Consider the following 19,930-nt stretch of genomic DNA (forward strand, 5'->3'; position numbering starts at 1 on the left):
GAAGCCCTACACATCGGGTTTGCATGTTCACAATAAAGCAGCATCCACAAAGGAGCTTGCTTTGGTCCAGAAACTGGACACAGTCTCTACTCACCCACATATCCATTGTTGTCTGCATCAATTTGTCCTGAGATAGACTGTCCAAACATCCTTAATGATTCACTGATTTGAAGTCCTTCTATTCTCTGGGGGGGGGGGGGGGGGGAAAGGGGGTAATTTTGACAGGAAATAGTTATTGAATAGCTAATATTTACAAGACGTCAGCTTAGTTAAGTAATGGATCTTCTGAGGCTTTCTCGAAGACAGTAACTCACAAAATGCATTCTAGATAAAGCAAACTCTTTAAAAGAGGCAAAATTTCCTACACTGAAATAGAGATGAAATCTATTTTATTACTAAAAATTTATGTTGTTAAAAAGGCAACATCTCACGCACAGTTTTTAATTTTTCCAAAAACAATTTCTATTCCTTGTCTTTGAATTTTTCAAGTTCTGCATTTGCTTCTTTAATCAACATAAATAAATTAATTAATTGGAAAATAAGATGTCTATTATTATTTACCAGTTCCTACTATTTAGTTTTATGACGAAAGTCTGCTGGTTTGGGAAGACTGCTTCCTAACATTGAAGAACACCCCTGCCCTCATTCTGCTCCATCCATTTCACTTCATGTCTGGACGCTGAATCAGAAACACATGGTTGCTGTTCACAGTGAGAAAAACTCAGTATCTTTCACGTGACGCATACCTAACTTCTCTGTTAAATATGGAAGTCCATTTGCCTATAGAGCTATTGAGTCTTTGGAAAGTCTTTTCTTCCCAGAATTTGAATGTCGGTCTTTTTATGCACTGAGATGCTCTGAGTTTTCAAGTTAGAGAAGTGAAATGAGAGGGTTGTCATAAAATTGTGTTAAGGTGCTATCAGCGAAACTACTGTCCACTGAAAGAACCATGGCCTAGCTCTGCGAAGCATGAAGCTTTAGCTGCAAGAAAGTACAGCTGCTGTCCAAATAGGCAAACTTACAAAAGCATGGCCATCACCCTAAGAAAACATAGACATCTCACACACACAGACTTGAGTACTAGGCTAAGGGCAAGAATAGGAGTCGACTAGAACTCTATGGGAATAAATGGCTTAGAGAAAATTGTTCTGAGAGTTAGTTAAAACAGGATCATTTACCGATATTACATAGTGAAATAAAATGTGTAGTATTTGAAAGAGAAAAACATTACCACATTACCAGCCACATGCTGAGGGTGGTATGCTAATAACCAATGCCTCTTTGGAAGACCTGTCTTACCTGTGAGTAGGTGGATGAGATCCCATCTGCTCGGCCATTGTAAATGTAGATAGCACCTCGCAAATCGTCTTCTTGTGGAGCCCCAATAGCAACATCTGTTGGATTTAAACAGAAAAAAATTTAGAAATTCTTGATACCAAGAATGATCTTTGAAAACTTGCCTTCATGACCCTAAAGGCATGTGACATAATATAAAAACTCCCTCTTACATAGAAGCTTAACTACTCTTCCAGGAAAAAAAAAACACTAATATCATAAAGTTCAGGATAATTCAAGAAAATAAGAAAATGGGTGGATTTGAAGGACACTTTTCACCATGGTAAAGCTTACAGGGGCTCCAGACATACCTCTGGGTGCCCCTCTCAGCTCTGCTGCTGCGCACTGCTATTCCACGGACCCCCCGCCCCCCCCAGTGTTTAACGTGTGTCTTGGCTTCCTCAACCACAGAATGAGACAACAGCAAGAAGCATGCTTAGTAAGAAAGGATACGATACATCCCTACATAGAACAGCATACTGGCAGGTTATAATATGATATTATATGACCACAAGAACTTTAGTTTTGAGCTTCTAGACTTTTCTATGCCTTTAAAATGACTTCTGAATCTATTCTTCTTCCAGTGGTATATACTGGGGATATACAGTCATACATACAAATAGGATTTCAGAAAATGCCTTGTATTGAAAAATAATGAAAGAATTTATTGTGATTCATATTGGATTATGACACTGGAAGAAAGAAATGATGATCTAATGTGTAAAACCACAAGAGTAACAGACATGCCGGTGAACCTTGTTGTTTAAGTGATGTAAATACATATATCATGAAGAAGAAAAATAGCATCCCATAGCTGCAAGATCACTTCATTGTTATGCCACACGAGTCTATGTAGGTATATTAATTTATCTACTAATTGTGCAATGGTTTTAATTATTTTAACTGAAATCCAAAGCATATGACAGTTTGTTTTCATGGCACCACTATTATTGTCTGGAAATGTTGTCATAACCACGGTTGTAATTTTGACTCCTGTTTAATATAAACCACATTTTAATTATCAATGATAATATCAAGAGGATACAATTATTTTAATTATCATGATAGTATCAAGAGGACAGAATTATAAGCCATAAAAATAAATATTAAGAACTTAGATGCTAAAATGTCAGAAATTACTGCACTCTGGGAAATTTCACACTCTTCTCTTACACATATTCGTCATCAATGTGCAGTTTTATCAAATAAGTTAACTGCCAACGCTAGACTGACAGAGGCTGCTCATAGGGCAGGTGTTTCTATATCAACGCTAGACTGACAGAGGCTGCTCATAGGGCAGGTGTTTCTATATCAACGCTAGACTGACAGAGGCTGCTCATAGGGCAGGTGTTTCTATATCAACGCTAGACTGACAGAGGCTGCTCATAGGGCAGGTGTTTCTATACCAACGCTAGACTGACAGAGGCTGCTCATAGGGCAGGTGTTTCTATATCAACGCTAGACTGACAGAGGCTGCTCATAGGGCAGGTGTTTCTATATCAACGCTAGACTGACAGAGGCTGCTCATAGGGCAGGTGTTTCTATACCAACGCTAGACTGACAGAGGCTGCTCATAGGGCAGGTGTTTCTATATCAACGCTAGACTGACAGAGGCTGCTCATAGGGCAGGTGTTTCTATATCAACGCTAGACTGACAGAGGCTGCTCATAGGGCAGGTGTTTCTATATCAACGCTAGACTGACAGAGGCTGCTCATAGGGCAGGTGTTTCTATATCAACGCTAGACTGACAGAGGCTGCTCATAGGGCAGGTGTTTCTATATCAACGCTAGACTGACAGAGGCTGCTCATAGGGCAGGTGTTTCTATATCAAGGCTGCTGTCTGGAGCAGCATGCACATTAGGAGAGTGCCATTTATTTCACCATGGAAATGCTTCAGTATCTACTGGTGGATAGCCACTGCCCCGATTCTCACAAAAACCCTCAACAATGTTGTCTGGGACTCTCTCTGGGACTCTTCCAAATCCTATAGCAATGCAGTGCCCAGGCAAGGTGTTACTGCAGGGGTCACCGGAATGTGCTTCAGGCTTGAAAACAGATTCAGTTATGTTTGGTCAGTTTCTGAACTGTACGGGTAGCTAAATGTTATTGTCCAATGATACATACACTTAATGTTTTCTTTCTAAAACCACCATCTTTCTTAAAATAGAAAAATGATGCATATCACAATTTGATAGATATAATTTTTAGAGATGTGTAAAGAATTATGCTGCCTATAATCAGCAATGAGTATCTTTAGAATCAACAAGATGTTTGGAATATCACTCTCTACCAACCATGGTAAAGATTAATTACTGGCAGTTACAACTGACCCGACAGTATAGAAAACAAGATAGCAGACCGTCTGGCCTCATTTTCAGCAGGCAAACGTCACAGAACTATCATCATGTTCTCTTCCCTGAACAATTTTAAATGTGGAAATCAAGTCCAAAATTAGAGATTTTAATTAGAGATTTTTACCTTCAAAGCCATCATTATCAAGGTCGCCAAGATTTGCTATAGATTCCCCAAACCTTGCAGAATATTTGTCATTCCCAATGAGGACTGTTTCCATCTCATTCATTACAGCGCCCTAGGTAGAGAGAGAAGGAAGGTGTCATATACAACTCTCCCTGACAACTTTACACATGATTTACGGCTATAATTGGATATGGATTTTTCTAATGCATCAAACCACGAATTGAGCTTTAGAACATACATCTCAGTTCAGTTCAATAAATATTTATTAAGTCAACACATATAATAGCATGATTAGAGCTCAAAGGATATAGAAAATTGTCTAGCTTATGATCCCTAGCTTTGAAAAATCCAATAAATCATTTTGATAATTCAATTTAACAAATATTTATTGAGCTCTTGCTAAAGACAATGCACTGTGCAGAGCGAGCAGGTGAAGGGGTCTTGGAAGCCTGTTTATAAAATGCTGTTTCCTCCAGGAGCCACAGATACAAGGAGGGCTTACCACAAGCATGCGTATGACTCGGAAGTACAAATTGCTCCACACTAATGAGAAGAGAGAAAAATAATTCTAACTGAAGCAAGGAAGGAATTCCAATAAGGAAGAGTAAAAAAAAAATGAGAGAAACTTCATAAAGTATCCATGCAAGGCTATTGCAAAAACAGTATGGTCAGCAAATCACTTAATATATGAGTGGTGTATATATAATCAACAAGAGAACAAAACCCAAATTGTTATCCTACAGTCCATAGCAATTTGATTAAAAGCTAAATTTATTTTCTGAAGTGAACAATAAGAAGCCCTGGGAGGCCTCTTAATAAAGAGTGACATCACTTAAGATGGCCTCTGGAAACGTATCCTAGCAGCAATGCATTGGTCAACTGGTATCCCAAATGCTGAAAGTTAGTGGTTACATATAATATATGTAATTAAATACGAGGTAAGTTCATGATGCTGTAAATAATGATCTCTGATCAGTTCAGTGCCATGTTTTTGGAGCAAATTCCTCATGTTGCTCATAGCCCACATCCTCTTCCCAGGCACATTCTTCTTCATCCCACAAGCACACAGTCTACCCTTGGCCAAGTGTCCTTCACCGTTTCTTTTATAATTGGAGATTCCTATTTGATTCTTACTCAAATACTACTTCTTCCTTGAAATATTTTTGGCCCAAAGCAAATTACGCCCACTTTTCCTGTACTTATCACCCCCCCCCCATTTGCCATGCTGCTTTCCAAAGACTCCTCCATGACTAACATTTCACCCAGGCCCGAAGTTCTGGGGTCACAGCTGGGATTATCTTCAGCTGTTTTTTTTTTTTTTCATACTATGTTTCATTAGAGATTCTCCCTAACAGTCACTTTTTTTTTTTTGGTTTTTCGAGGCAGGGTTTCTCTGTGGCTTTGGAGCCTGTCCTGGAACTAGCTCTTGTAGACCAGGCTGGTCTCGAACTCACAGAGATCCACCTGCCTCTGCCTCCTGAGTGCTGGGATTAAAGGCGTGCGCCACCACCGCCCGGCTAACAGTCACTTTTTTAAAAATAAATTAAAACTTTGGAATTTATCTCTATAGATTCAATCACTACCACCCACATGACACGGGATTAAATCCGAGAAGCGGGGGATGCACTGGCTCCCTAGGAAATGACAAAGGGAAGGGAGGCAGGGCTTCAGAGAAGACAAATGGAGTATAACCTTAAGACAATGCTGTTTCAGAGGAATTTCAGGAAAAGTGGTGATTGCTCTTGTTCAAGAATTCTACAGTCATTGAGAACGGCAACCAAGTATTCACTGGGGATGGGGACCCTTGAGAGCTGTTTAGTAGATTAGGTCAAAACCCAAGCCATTGAAGTAATCTTCTTTCTTTCAGTTCATTGAAAATAATTCTGGAGGGCCTGCCTGTCTAGGACTTCTAGGAGTCATAGAAAAGAAAAAAAAAACCAAGGGTAAACCAAACAGATGATTGCTCTCCCATGTTGACACAGGCAAGAGCAAACTAGGTAAAGAAAATATTATGCTTTTTAGTGTCTAGTGCCATTTCAGAGAGTTTACAAATAGATTAAATGTGAAGAAAAGAAGAGAAATCCACACTGCAGGATTTAAAAATGGAAGCCAATTACTAAACTGATCCGAGCACCCAGCAAGAGTGCTTCTGGGTAAGCCAGAGGGAAGGGGAGAGAGTAGCCTTGTGGGAAGGCTCTTCTATTGATCTCTGAGCAACTCTTTTGCCTGTCCTCATGATTTTTGTGGGGGAATGGTCCTTAACTTTCTGGATGGTTCTAACTGTCAAACTATTTGTTTTTAAACTCCTTGTTAAGAGAAACTTATCAGGAATTTGTCACAGGGGACAAATGAGAGACACTTGCTGAATAAGGATTTAATATACACTAATAAGTGCTATCAAAGAGATCACTGTCCAAACAATAATATGTCTTTCGTAGAATACAGTTTAAAGAACGTCTAGGAAATCTCTGCCTGTGCAGCTCTAATCTAGATTTAGAACATAAACACGCTTCCATCCTCCCTCCAAATCTAGTCTAGATTTAGAACATAAACACGCTTCCATCCTCACCCCAAATCTAGTCTAGATTTAGAACATAGACATGCTTCCACCCTCACTCCAAATCTAGTCTAGATTTAGAATGTAGACACACTTCCATCCTCATCCCAAATCTAGTCTAGATTTAGAACATAGACATGCTTCCACCCTCACTCCAAATCTAGTCTAGATTTAGAATGTAGACATGCTTCCATCCTCATCCCAAATCTAGTCTAGATTTAGAACATAAACACGCTTCCATCCTTACCCCAAATCTAGTCTAGATTTAGGACATAGACACGCTTCAATCCTCATCCCAAATCTAGTCTAGATTTAGAACATAGACATGCTTCCATCCTCACCCCAAATCTAGTCTAGATTTAGGACATAGACAGGCTTCCATCCTCATCCCACTGGGAGCCTTCTCATTTGCATCATACAGAGTTTATAGTTTGATGTCTGAAATGAGAACTTATTAAATTCTCTGTAAGCAAGGTTACAAGCACACGTTGAGAATTCTGAACTAAAAGATGCTGTGTCCCAGTACATGAAGCCTGATCTTATTTTCAAACCACAGGAACAAAGAAGGTGCCACTAACTATCCAATCTTTGCTTGATTTAACATCAAGAAACAAGGCTTTCCAGAGAAAGCCAGAACTCTGCAGAATGATCAAGTCACGTGTTTCCACTACCAACAATGCCCATTGAGCAATAGTCAGTAGTGATCTAATTTAACAATGTATCCACTTCAGAATAAATGATGCCAGTCTCAGATTATTTTCAGTATATAGCCCACATGAACTGTGAAATAATAATTTATCAACTTGCCTAATTCCTGTTTGCAAGTCAAGATGTTAAAAACATTGACTGTTTCATCTATTCCTAACAGCAAACATTTTACAATTTAAGGACCGTAATTATTGAAGAACATAAAAATCTATTTTGAAATATCTACACAAACCATGCTTCCAAATTTTATTTGTGCCAAAATTAAACTAAAGGAAATTACAATTAGCAGAGTGAGCCCACATAAACAGTGTATAGAAACTCCATTGTGCTGAGTCTCCTGTTTCTGAAACAGCTGCTCACTGTCCTGCTCTGTTCCGTTTTCAGATCATCAGGATGGGAGTAGAACTTTCACTTTGGTCCATCAGAAGAACTTAAAACTACCTTTGACCTGGCAAGATTGCTCAGTAAATAAAAGTGCTTCCTGTGAAAATTTCTTGACCTAAGCTGGGTCCCAGAAACATGAGGTAGAAGGGGACTGATTGCTTTGGACATTGATGTATGTACCATGGCATGCAGAGATGCATGCACACACATCATATGTACCATGGCATGCACAGAGATGCATGCACACACATCATATGTACCATGGCATGCACAGAGATGCATGCACACACATCATATGTACCATGGCATGCACAAAGATGCATGCACACACATCATATGTACCATGGCATGCACAAAGATGCATGCACACACATCATATAAACCATGGCATGCACAGAGATGCATGCACACACATCATATGTACTGTGGCATGCACAAAGATGCATACACACACATCATATGTACTATGCCATGTACAAAGATGCATGCACACACATCATATATACCATGGCATGCACAGAGATGCATGCACAGACATCATATAAACCATGGCATGCACAGAGATGCATGCACAGACATCATATGTACCATGGCATGCACAGAGATGCATGCACAGACATCATATAAACCATGGCATGCACAGAGATGCATGCACACACATCATGTGCTTGTATACACCCACAAACACACACACAAATTTCAAAAAGAATCTGTAGTCTCAGAACGCTGAAAGAAGACCTGTTTCAGTCTGAATTATAATTTGTGTCTTCCAGGGTGGAGACGCTCAGACATACCATGCCAGAGTTCATGTATACGAATACTCTCCCTTCCTCTCTGATGTTGCTCTGCATGGGAGCCCCCACAAGGAGATCTGAGAAGCCATCTGCATTGAGGTCCACTGCACAGATAGACGCTCCGAAGTATGAGCCAAGCTGTTCCAAAGCAGAGCACATGCGCAATGAGAAGACAGCGTTATCCACGGAAGCCCTCAGCGACCCCAAAGGCAGAGACATATTTACCTTTTTACCTTTCATTTCATGGATGATGCTCAGCTCCTTTTCATCAATGCTGAATATATATGCCTGCAAGTGGGGGAAGAATTCAAAATGTTTACTTCCTTAGCAGACTTAAAAAAACTAATTTGTTTAACTGAAACATCAATTCATGTATAAAAAATAATTGGACAAATATAAAAATATTAAATGTTCAATAAATTATTAATGCTACAAATTTTAAGAGTGATGTGAAATATTCATATTAGTAAGCTTGATTTCCAACACTCTCCTCTGAGGAATTTACTTTTGGGTACCATAGAGAAAGCACAGAAAAAGGTTTACCAAAAAATGCAGCGCCATTATCCACATGGCAATGCAGAAAAATATGGAACTGGAATTATCCTAGAGAATATCTGTTCTTTTTAGTCTTACCATGCAGTGTTACCTGTCTCAACTCCCTTTTACTAAGTAATAACCAGATACCACATTCTTTGTGCATCTATAGATACTTTATAAGCAATTTACTCAGAACCAAGCCCCACTTAAGTTATACGATTTCCTCTAAAGGTTTCCAATTCAATCTCTTTTTGAGGGCTATAAATATATTTTACATAAATTCGACCAATGCAATGCATCGCTCATCGTTGTAATCTTATATTCATGAAAATGATTACAGTTTCCCTTTAACGCCTGATTCATGTAAACCATTCAAGACTTTGTGAAGAAACAGAGAAAAAAAAAGTCTCACTTTTCCTATCTGCTCATGTTGAGGAGCTCCTCCTACGACTTCAGTCGTGTGTGGACTTCGAAAATGACCAGCTCCAACCGAATAGCCTTCATTACAGGAGAGAAATACATGAGACTTCGTTCACCATAGACATGTGCTTTTCTAATTCTTTGCTTTTCTTATTACTTTAGGTAGAGCCTCAAGAAACTTTTATTAACTGAAAATCATCATTTAAAGCAATTTTAACATACACATTATTAAAAAACGATACTGTAGGTTTGCATTGCCAAGCTCTCAGCATTGAGAATACGACACTGACACTTGGGTTATTCCCTGTGATATGAACAACCAGCTTCCAGCACCGATAATCTGATAATCGTCACACATTTCATCTTTCTATTGTGTGGATGTTACAAAAAAAAAAAGTCATGACATTCTTCATTCACAGGTAAGGAAATGTCATATAGGTTCTGTTGGAATGATAAAAATGCTACTTGTTTCATTAATGCCCTTTCTGAGCACATGATGTTCACATTTCAAGCACATAAGGGCTAAACAAACCTATGCTTTATAAGAAACTGCAGAACACATGCATCTTATTGTAAAGGGAAACAAGGCCATAAAACTTGTGTTTGTAGAAATATGGGTGATAACGTATAATACTCTTGCTTTGTGAAATAACAACAGAGAGGAAAAGGGCAATAAAGATGATTAAACCCCGAGAAACAACCTAAGATAATCTTTCCAAACAAAAGTAAATGTCGCTAAGGAAAACGTGAAAGAATAATTGTTAGAATATATACTTAATGTTCTCCTTTATCTAGAATGCTTTTGTAAGGCCCGCTGGTTTTCAATGATAGTCTAAGAATTTATGATTGTGTATTCATAGACAAATGTTTAGATGAGTGAACTAATACAGAGTTGGTTTAAAAACTCCCTAGGGACCCAAGAAGTTTTTGATTATTTGTAATTCCAGCACTCAGGCAGCAAAGGCAGGCAGATCTCTGAGAGTGCCAAAACGACCAGGACTACACGGTGGGACCCTGTCTTCAAAAGAAGGGCTGGGGCAGACATCTACAGTAAGTGTTCAACAGTTCCTATATAAAATCGTAGTGGTGGCGACTGCAGTCACCTACGTCAGCATAACATATAGATTAGTGAAAACATAATTGCCTCTCTGCTTAATAGAGACAGTGTCTGATCTTACTGCACGACGGGATACTTAGAAGAGCACATATAATTTCCAAGGCACAAACAATCTGAGTTTCTCAAATTTTTATAGTACCTAAGTAACTTCCAAATTTTACTTGATTCTGAAGGTCTAAATATGCCTTGTACGTGTTTGTAGTTATATTGTAGACAAAGACGGAACCAGTCCAGTAAGATGATCCTGGGGCCCCCATCACAATTAAATCCTGTAAAAGAAAACTCATCATCATTTGACAATTAGATCTCACCACCCCAAACCTCTGGAAAATATACAACATTCTAGGTAAATCATTAGGAAATGAATTGTACAGTGAAGCTCTGAAATGACAACTTTTATTAATTTAAAACCAGATGCTAAAAAGCCAGAATCACTACAGTAGAATTTGAGAGGAAATTCTTGTACTCTCTTGACACTTCTCAGTGGGTTTCAATTACCAAAGGTAGGGAGGGACATTAGACAATAAAGTAAGCTTTGGGGACAAAGGTGCCGTGGGTCAGCGAAGGACAATCATCTCTGTGTAATTCATTAGGGTTCGTTACCAGGATAATCGTGTGCTACCAGAGAGGAAATGAGGGCTTAATTTATTTCAATTTGCAAAAGTCACTGAATAATGTCCCTAACAATTTCAGCACAGATAATAAAAAGACCTGTGAAATTTAGGGCATATTTTATCACAACTAGGAAGGAGGGAGAGAGAGAGGAGGTCCTTGTCTCTATTGTATAACAAACCAAAGCAATCAATTCCAATTAAAATATAGTTTATTTTCTAAGTGATTCTGAACTTTCAATATCATTATTCCATAAACTAAAGAAAAATTGTTATAAGCATTTGTAAAAGGTGTTAACATGTCTAGGAACAGTCAACCCAAACAATGCTGTATTATCTCCATAGGGTTAAAAAAACATTTATAAAATTGTGATGGGTTTTTGACAGAACCTGAAACATTTATTATTTAACCTGAGGGATAGATATAACTCTGACTTCATATAGAATACTTTAGAGTTTTGGGTAACAAGTGTTTGGGATTATATCTGATTTTCAAGGGTACAATCAAGCTGTTAAGCCATCCTACTACCACAATATTAATGAAACACAGACTCATATTTTCCTCACCCTCAATTAGTAATAAAAAGCAATATACTTGGGTAGATGCTTTCAGTTATTACATTAACAAAATAACTAGCTACTTTAGGTGTCCATTAAGTCCTTAACGGAGGTGATAATTTGAGTGTGGATTTTAGTTTATCTTGTACTATCAGTCATTTGCATGTTAATTTTATAAAATTATAGATGGGACATTAAATGGAACCAATATGGTGATAACAGTCTACAGCTTAAGAGATATTACTCAACTGTTACTCAATTTTGAGTCTAGAGAACCCCTAGAATTACACTGCTACCCATGTGCAGTACCTGTGGCTAATATTGGGCTGTTACCTGGGTGTAAAAACTAGATATTCCAACTTGACATGATGCAAAATTTTCTCCAAATTTTCTCACAAAATCTAAAATAAAGTATAAAATATTGATTTAGATGAATTGAGACTACACATACATACACACACACAGAGTTAGAGGGCAGCCAGGCTGATCTTGAATCTAAGACCTTTCTAACTCAGTCTTCTAATTTTTTTAGGATTAATTTTCATGGTAATGATATCCATCTCCATAATTTATTTTTCTCAGAGGTCTTCACAGACATGACTCTTAGGATCTGTATTTTGCACTTCACTTTTGAAAATGATAATAATTATCATAATTTACACCATTCAGCTCTCCTGTATTAAGATACAATTTATCATCCTGAATCACAATTAAAGGCATTTTCCCCTCTGCTTCTTCATCAGATGAAAGTTTTGCCACATGTCCGAAGAGGTAATACTTCGGGCTTTGGGTTCCCAGTTCCCAGTCACTATATATACTGGGGGTGCCCAACAGTGTCTTCACATGGTAGAACTCAAGCAAATTACTACACCTCTTTCTTCATGGTGACTTTTTGTCTGTATATGAAAGCCATGGCAATCTACCCTTTCGGCAAACTTCCACAACAAGCTGTAACGTTAAATAGAGCCCTCAATGCTATACATATACCACCCTTGAGTCCTTTCCTCTCAGACTCCTTAAGGGACTGTTGAGTTATGTGGGCCTTCTAGTTTCATATCTTGGGCCACGCCCATAGTCTTTCATAATATTGCACTAATTTGCACTTGTGCCATCTTTGGAGACACTTCTCATCTTTTCGGTACACAGCTATTCTGACAAATAAGAATCTTTCTGGATTTTATCTACATTCCCACTTGAAAGGGATCATGGCCAGGTGCTTTAGACACTAATCCTTTACCTCATCAAGGAATACATATGAGCTGGGAGAAAGGGAAGTAAGGAGACTTTGCTTATACTGAAGTCTTGAATCCTTTTAAAGACTCCTTAGAAGCTACTAGAAAAAAAGAAGGAAATGGAATCATTTTCTTTCTAATAAGAATTTTCTATGTAATTTTATGATTTTAGGGATCCTGTGTTTCCTAGGCATTAGACATGCTTTTAGTGATTCGAAAATAAGTTTAGTCTAAAAGAGGATCATTATCAACTTGCTTCCACAGTTATTCAAATGAACCTAAAGGGTTGCTCTTCAAAAGCACAGACGGCTTCTATAGGGTAAGGCAACTGCACTGGTAAACAAAAGAAGGCGGCTTTATGTTAAACGATGGCCATATCAAAGGTCTTCCTCTGTGAGCTGGCAAAACTGAAAACGCAAAGAAATGCCAACTGAAAGCCTTCCTTTGCTTTGAAGAACGAGTCTACCCCCATTTTAGGCTTCCATCCATTTCATAGTGAAGACACACCCGGCTCATACCTGTTTATGATTAAACCTCTGTTTATCAAGGGGTGGGCTATGGCCACTTGTAACTTTAACTATGGATGGTTCTGTACTGCTGGTTCCAGAAAATGGCAACCATGCCTTTGTTTCAAAAACCTATGCATGTGGGCCTCTAGAGCCCCACCTTAGGGGGAGGCAGCCTGTGTACACAAGCAAAAAAGCTTGATTTAATTGCGTGTTTTAATTAACTTGCCCATAATGATTTGAGTCAGTGGTCTTTCTCCTCCCATTTTTGGGGTTAACGGATTCTCTCCACCTAGCGACATCATTCCATGCTTACCCCGGTAACACGGGGCCATCCTTTTGCTCAGTTCTGTTCGCAAATCCGAAGGCACCGCGTAGCAGACACCACTGGGTAGCTTATTATCATTCTTCATGTAATATATATTTTTCCACCTATGCCCACACGTCTGAATAAAACAAAAGCACAACAAACATGTGAAGGTCACACCTAGAAAGTCTGATTCCAGGATCTTGATGAGTGGGCCCACTTTAGCACCTACCACAATAGATCCGTTTTCACCCGGCTGTCTGGAGAGTGTTACCCCCAGCCACTGGTTATCTCTCTCTTCCAAGCACGTCTTTCCACAGGGCTCTCCAGTGGGGCTACCTGCAGCATTTAGAGATATGTTTGCCGTCACCTTCATTGAAAACAATGTTACCCTAAAAAGACCAGAGTAGTTAAAGCTGGGCACTTCTTGTCCAGAGTTTCTCTTCAGCTCGTTCTGTCTCATTTTCTACTCAGGGTACAGTTTAGGGCTAAAGTGAGTTACTCTTCTGCCAACAGAGTTGTTCTCCACGCGCGATGAATGTTCATTGTTTAAATGACCTCTGAGCGACGAAGACACCATGAAGATGTGGCCTTCATGATACAGGAGGTAGCTGATTAACCTGAACAAGACGAGGAAGGTCCGTTTGCCAGAGCCAGAGGTTGATGTCTGGGAAAGAATCTGTGTTTTTTGCCTTGCTCATTTATCAATATAAGCATCGTCACTAGAGCACTTTCAAAAATGTCCTCAGCAACTGAAGGACCATTTAACGGAGCTGGACAATGGTGACTGAGCATACAGAATGCACAGCATACAACACGTGGTAGCATTTGGAATAGAATGCCCTGTGCTCTAGACCTAGTGGAGTGACTGCTGTTTTCAATAGCAATATAAAGGTCTTTGAAAACAAAATGGTGTCAGTAGTCAATAAAAAACATCAGTAGGCACACTTTGGCAAACGCATAAATTGCAAAAAATAATTAAAAAAAACAACAAAGAGGAAATACTCAGATGGGACATAGTCCTGCTAAAATATACAACAATTATTTTTACGGTGATGAATTTTTTTTATTTGCCAGAACAAGCTCTTTGCTGTTGAGCTGAAGTTCTAGCAAAACTCCGTGTTAAAGTCATTACTGATCATTAAATGGAGAAAGAATGAGTATCCTAGATTCTTTTGGCTATTTTTACATTTTATTCTTTTCAGTCAACACTTGAATATTCTGTGCTCAGTTACAACCACAGATAAATGCATTAGCAGCAACCAGATAAGGAAAGTATACAAGAATCTGGACTTCTTTACTTTGAACACTGGTCATGAAGTCTTTATACTGTTAGGTCAAAAATTCCTGCACTGGTCTTTGTATTGTTAGCTACCTGATTACTCTTCTAACCTTAACCCTCTGTACAGCCTTCTGGGAAACTCCACAGTTCCTGCATCAATAAGGATGCTATATTTCAAATGAAATCATTTGTATTAGCTTTTCTGAGTCATAAAGATGTTGTGTTAAGAAGTATAGGAAGATATTTGGGACTATCATAGAAATACCTAATCCTTCTACACAACTGAGCTGAAGGAAGTTTCCCAAACTTTCTTCTGGAGCCTTATTCTGTGGGTCCAGCCAAGTCTGACTATTGCAAGAGTTGCTCTGGGTCATGTCAGGAGCATGGTTAGAACAGAACATGGATAATGCTTTTCTGGTTTGGCTTCCTGGAAAACGATGTTGTCTTCCAGGAGAGATAGACTGAGAGATGAAGGTAGATGGGTCCAGAGAAAGAGCATTGCTAAGCAACAGGAGAGCACTTGCTCTAGCCCAAACCCTGATAAAGAATGGACCAGATGGACATGGAGCTTTCTGTATGAAAATTATAAAAGAAAGCTTAGTGGAGGAAGGAGAGAGGAGGAGGAGGAGGAAAGAAAAGAAAGTCAAGGAATGAAAGATGTCTATAATGTGTATCAATCAACAGGGTAAAACCACTCTAGCATAGGGAGCTGCCAGAGCAACATGGACCAGACCAAAACAGGAGGAATAAGAATGGGCCAAATGAAACTTTAATTTTTATTGTGATACAGTCTTCAATTTGACTTGTCCCTAATATTACCAACATTTAAAAAATTAATATCAAAAACAGATCATCAAAGGTAGATCCAGCCTGCCTGCAATTGAAGCTCTGTTACCATAAGAATCAATGACATATCATCTCTGTAATCATCAAACTATTTCTAAAATTACAGTGAACACCCAGCTAATTCACCTCCAGTTCAGTTGCTGTTATTAAAGACAGGAGCACATGGGCCGGCTAATGACACCTTCACTGTTGGCATGTAGAGAAAAATGGGTGCCTTCCTCAAGGTTATATTTGATATTTGCAAACAAATCTTCTCTCCTAGAGACAGTCACCCAAGTTTAAAGACAACAAACACAGTGCTTTGGAACCACAAAAATGATATCATGCAAATTGCTAGCTGAAAATGGCCCAGAAGTTCATATGTGCAAGAATAGCATACTGCACACAGTTATGTGTTTTTCGGCGGAGTTCTGTTTCCTATGTTTTTAAATGAACATTAGAGACACCTTTGCCAAGTGACGCTGTCATCTGTTTCGTCCAAGCTGCTTCCTGTTCAGGAGTGTTAGCCCTGCAGATGACAGTGGCTGCTGCCGGGGCCTGACTTCCTGCACACTGTGCCCCCTTCTTATCATCCCACCCCCGTCTCTCTGTATCTGGGGTTTCCTGAGCTCTCCATAAACACTTCTATATGATCTGCCTTATTTAGAATGTCTTCTGAGAACTCATAAGGCCCTAGGGTCTTTACTTCCAGTGTGCCTAACGTCCTTGTCTTCCCCTACTCGTAATTCTGTGTTAAAAGTAATGATTCGTAGAAGTGGAACAGAGAGCCCTCTAGAAGCCACAACAAGAGATATTTACATGACATTCAATGAGGTCAGACTTTCCCAGTATTGTAGTTGTGAGATTAAGTTGCTCTTGAACAGAATGAATACGCAGTGAGTGGGATGTGGGGAGTGTGGGGGTTGGGGTGAAGGCCCGCTAGACAGAGCATTTCCTATGTGTTAGTATGTGGTTCCAAATAACAGATACTAATCTAGAGGTAAGATCTCTTATTTATGATAATTAAAAATATAATATATATCAATATATAAATAACATAAATATTTTATCTACTCTACAGAAAAAAATTAGCAAGCAAAGGCTCTTACTGGCATAGGCTACGATTGGGAAGAAATTCGGTTGCTTCGCTAACCAGTAGGAGGGAGGGCCTCGTTTGTCTGGGATTAGCTACAGATATTTGTTTGTGTGCTCTGCCTCCAAGGGTTAGCACTGACGTTATTCATCTTGGCCGAGCACAGATATGTTGGCCATCATTCCATCCCAACACAAAACTCAGGCAACGTGCTGAAAACAGAAGTCTATAAATGGAAAAAACCCATCTTCTATTTGTGTGGCATGTCTTGAAATATGTGTCAAAATTATGACTATATTAGACTGCAGAGGAATGAAAATAATCCAAATGTAAGGAGTTATTTTTGCATGCGTACACTTGCGTAGACATACACACCTACAAACCCACCCACATCCATGTCATGCTGTTTCTTCTTTTCACTTCTTGACACGGCTTCCTAGAGAGGGAACCCTCAACTTCAGTGACAACACAGAGCGACTTTGAGCACTCCCTGTTAGACAGAAACAGCTCCAGGAATAGTCCTCAACTCACCACCCAGCTCTGAGTTTCCTTGTCTCTGGAAGAGTTTCCCCATACTCTTTGAAAGTGCCAGAAGAACCTCAGCAGAAAAGACAAGACCTCCACATCCTATGGTTTTCTCAGGTCTCTAGGACGGAGGTTTTCAATCTCAGGTTGAGACCCTTTGGGGTCAAAGGACCTTTTCATAGGGATCACATATCAGGTATCCTGCATATCTGATGTTTATACTGCAATTTATAACAGTAGCAAAATTACAGTTATGAAATAGCAATGGAATAATACTAAGGCTGAAGTTCACCACAACACAAGGAGCTGTATATCAAAGGGTTGTAGCATCTACAAGGTTGAGAACCACAGCTCTCTGAGATTTGTTCCCTCAACCCCTATGCTTCTGAATCTACCCTTCCATGTGAAGGAATTGAACAGAAATCTCTGTCCTAGTAGATTGTGCCTACATAATGGAACAGACAATATAACACTAGTTGTTTTCTTTATGAAGAAATTTGCTATTCATTTGGACATAGGTGATGCTTGCACAGACTGTCGCACAAAACCCAATTTCATAAATGCTCCTGACGAGACCACAAATGAATTCATGCTTTATTTTACCCAACGTCAAGCTGCAATGATTCGTAATCCAGTTTTCATGTCAGCGTATACATTACTAAGTTGAACTTCGAGCAAGCCAAATCAGTCCCTTGATTGAAAAAGGACTTAGCAGAGTTGAGAACAAGAGGTGGGTGGAGATTAGCATGTGATGTTTCTCTACTCTTTCACACTAGAATGGCTAATTAGCACAGCTGAGTGCATTTTCCCAGTATGAATTAAAGGGAAAATCCATAGTAAAGCTGTCTCCTTTACTCTAAGAATTAAGTTCATTCTTATTTTTTTTTCAAATTGGGGAAGAAAATTTGATATACAAATGTATACATAAATGAAAATTAGTTATTTTAATGAACAAAAATAAGATTGTTAATATAAAGCTAACCGGGTTCTCTCCATCCTCCCACTTTTATTTTGCTTTTCACCTCCTTGGTATAACTACCAACACTCCAAAAATCGAGTATTGGCCACGGAGGACGAGAGATGTGATCTTTCCCACTACCTCAAGCAGTAGAGACTGGCTGTGTCTTGACCACAGCATTCTCATAGCGCAGGACCCTGCCGCTCACATACCAAGCAGGCACTCGATACATATTTGTGGATGGAGGACTTTGAAATCTCTTACCCCACCGCAATAACCCCTTAGGTACAGCAAAGGACTACAGTGTTTTCACTACACTTAGAGATGGAAGAACGTCCATTTGCTTCTATTCCCCACTCTCGTCCACAACACTAATTCCTGAAGTTTTAAGACACAGTAACCGAGGGTGCAGAGGAAATTGCACTTGAGTGTGATGTTCTTTCCAAGTGTGACTGGGAGAAGAGGAACCTAAGATAATAAGTCACTTGGGACCTGTGGGTTTCTGCAGGGACTCTGGGAAGAATTGAGCTGTGTGATGTGTCTGGACAAGAACTGAGCCTGAAACATACGTGAGCATCAGATGATATTACCAATGTGATCTTAAGGGATTTGGTTATACACTAAACTGTATACAGGTCACAGCATAATCCTCTTAGATAAAATAGACATCGCCCATTACTTTATGGGAAGCCTCATTATGAACACAACTTTATTCTCACAGTAAGGCCAAAAGATGCGTTATTAATCCTTTAATTCATGAGAAAATGTAGTCCTGTGAATGTGTGAAATCCTGTGTGCACATGGTGAATACACATGTGTAGTGGGAGGTTAGCCCAGGAATCTCCACTGCTCTTTACTCTATTTTTTGAGGTAGCGTCTCTCACAAAACCTGGACCTTATCAATTTAGTTAGACTGACTAGTCAGTGAGATCCAGGGTCTCCTGTCTCCACCTCCCCAGCACTAAGATTAGAGGCTTGCTACAGTGCCTGGCTTTTACATGGATGCTGGGAATTGAACTCAGGTCCTCATGCTTGCTCAGAAAACACCTTGCCATCTGAAACATCTTCCCAGCCCCCAACAGAGTCTTAAAGGAACCAAGAACTTGACTAAATTTATGAAGCTAGTAAATCAAAACCTTAAAATTTAAATAAAAAAAAACAATCTTTATGTTGCTTCCCATGACTCTAAAACATTGGCAATAGGACTCTACAAATATTCAGATGTGTGAATTAGCTGAATTCAATTTCACATCCTAAATCTATTTTTCCATCTGAGATTGTGCAAAATATAGCAATTCTGAACAGAATGTAAATAAACGTTTGTATTTGAGACAGGGGCTCACTCTAACTCCAAAGCTGGCCTGAAACTCATCACAGAACTCATCAAGTCAACTCTGCATTGTTCATGAAGAGTTTCAGTTTCTGGAGCCCTGTCCTGCTGCCCTGCCCTTTCCCTACATGTTAGTCACCTTCAGTATTGGGACATTTCTACTGAAGAGCGAAGGTCCCAGTGGAAAGGTCAGTCTCCAGGGCCCTTTGCCTTGGACCTTTGAGGGCCTGACTCAAGTGCTTTGCAGTGGGGGAAGGCTGGGACTTTTTGTGTCATGGTTTGTCTGGTTTTTCTACCCTTGTCACTGCTCCGTGGCTTCCCCAGCAGACATTCGGTAGGGGCACTCAGTCCCACTCCCTGAATAGTAAGAGA

The 19,930-nt window shown here is 39.4% G+C and overlaps 1 protein-coding gene across 1 annotated transcript in view; it reads right to left on the bottom strand.

Moving 5' to 3' along the window:
* Itga4 (integrin subunit alpha 4) overlaps positions 1-19,930 on the bottom strand; it is a 68,278-nt gene that overhangs the window by 36,442 nt on the left and 11,906 nt on the right. The window contains exons 3-12 of the mRNA XM_075984760.1: positions 13,778-13,884; positions 13,555-13,684; positions 11,834-11,901; positions 10,471-10,600; positions 9,207-9,292; positions 8,483-8,545; positions 8,258-8,395; positions 3,815-3,926; positions 1,300-1,394; positions 95-185 (exon numbers count right to left, since the gene is read on the bottom strand). Of these exons, the coding sequence (XP_075840875.1) occupies positions 95-185; positions 1,300-1,394; positions 3,815-3,926; positions 8,258-8,395; positions 8,483-8,545; positions 9,207-9,292; positions 10,471-10,600; positions 11,834-11,901; positions 13,555-13,684; positions 13,778-13,884 (1,020 nt within the window). The remainder of the gene's footprint in view (positions 1-94; positions 186-1,299; positions 1,395-3,814; positions 3,927-8,257; positions 8,396-8,482; positions 8,546-9,206; positions 9,293-10,470; positions 10,601-11,833; positions 11,902-13,554; positions 13,685-13,777; positions 13,885-19,930) is intronic.

The sequence above is a fragment of the Microtus pennsylvanicus genome, chromosome 9 (assembly GCF_037038515.1).
Source record: "Microtus pennsylvanicus isolate mMicPen1 chromosome 9, mMicPen1.hap1, whole genome shotgun sequence".
In the NCBI taxonomy this organism is placed as follows: Eukaryota; Metazoa; Chordata; class Mammalia; order Rodentia; family Cricetidae; genus Microtus; species Microtus pennsylvanicus.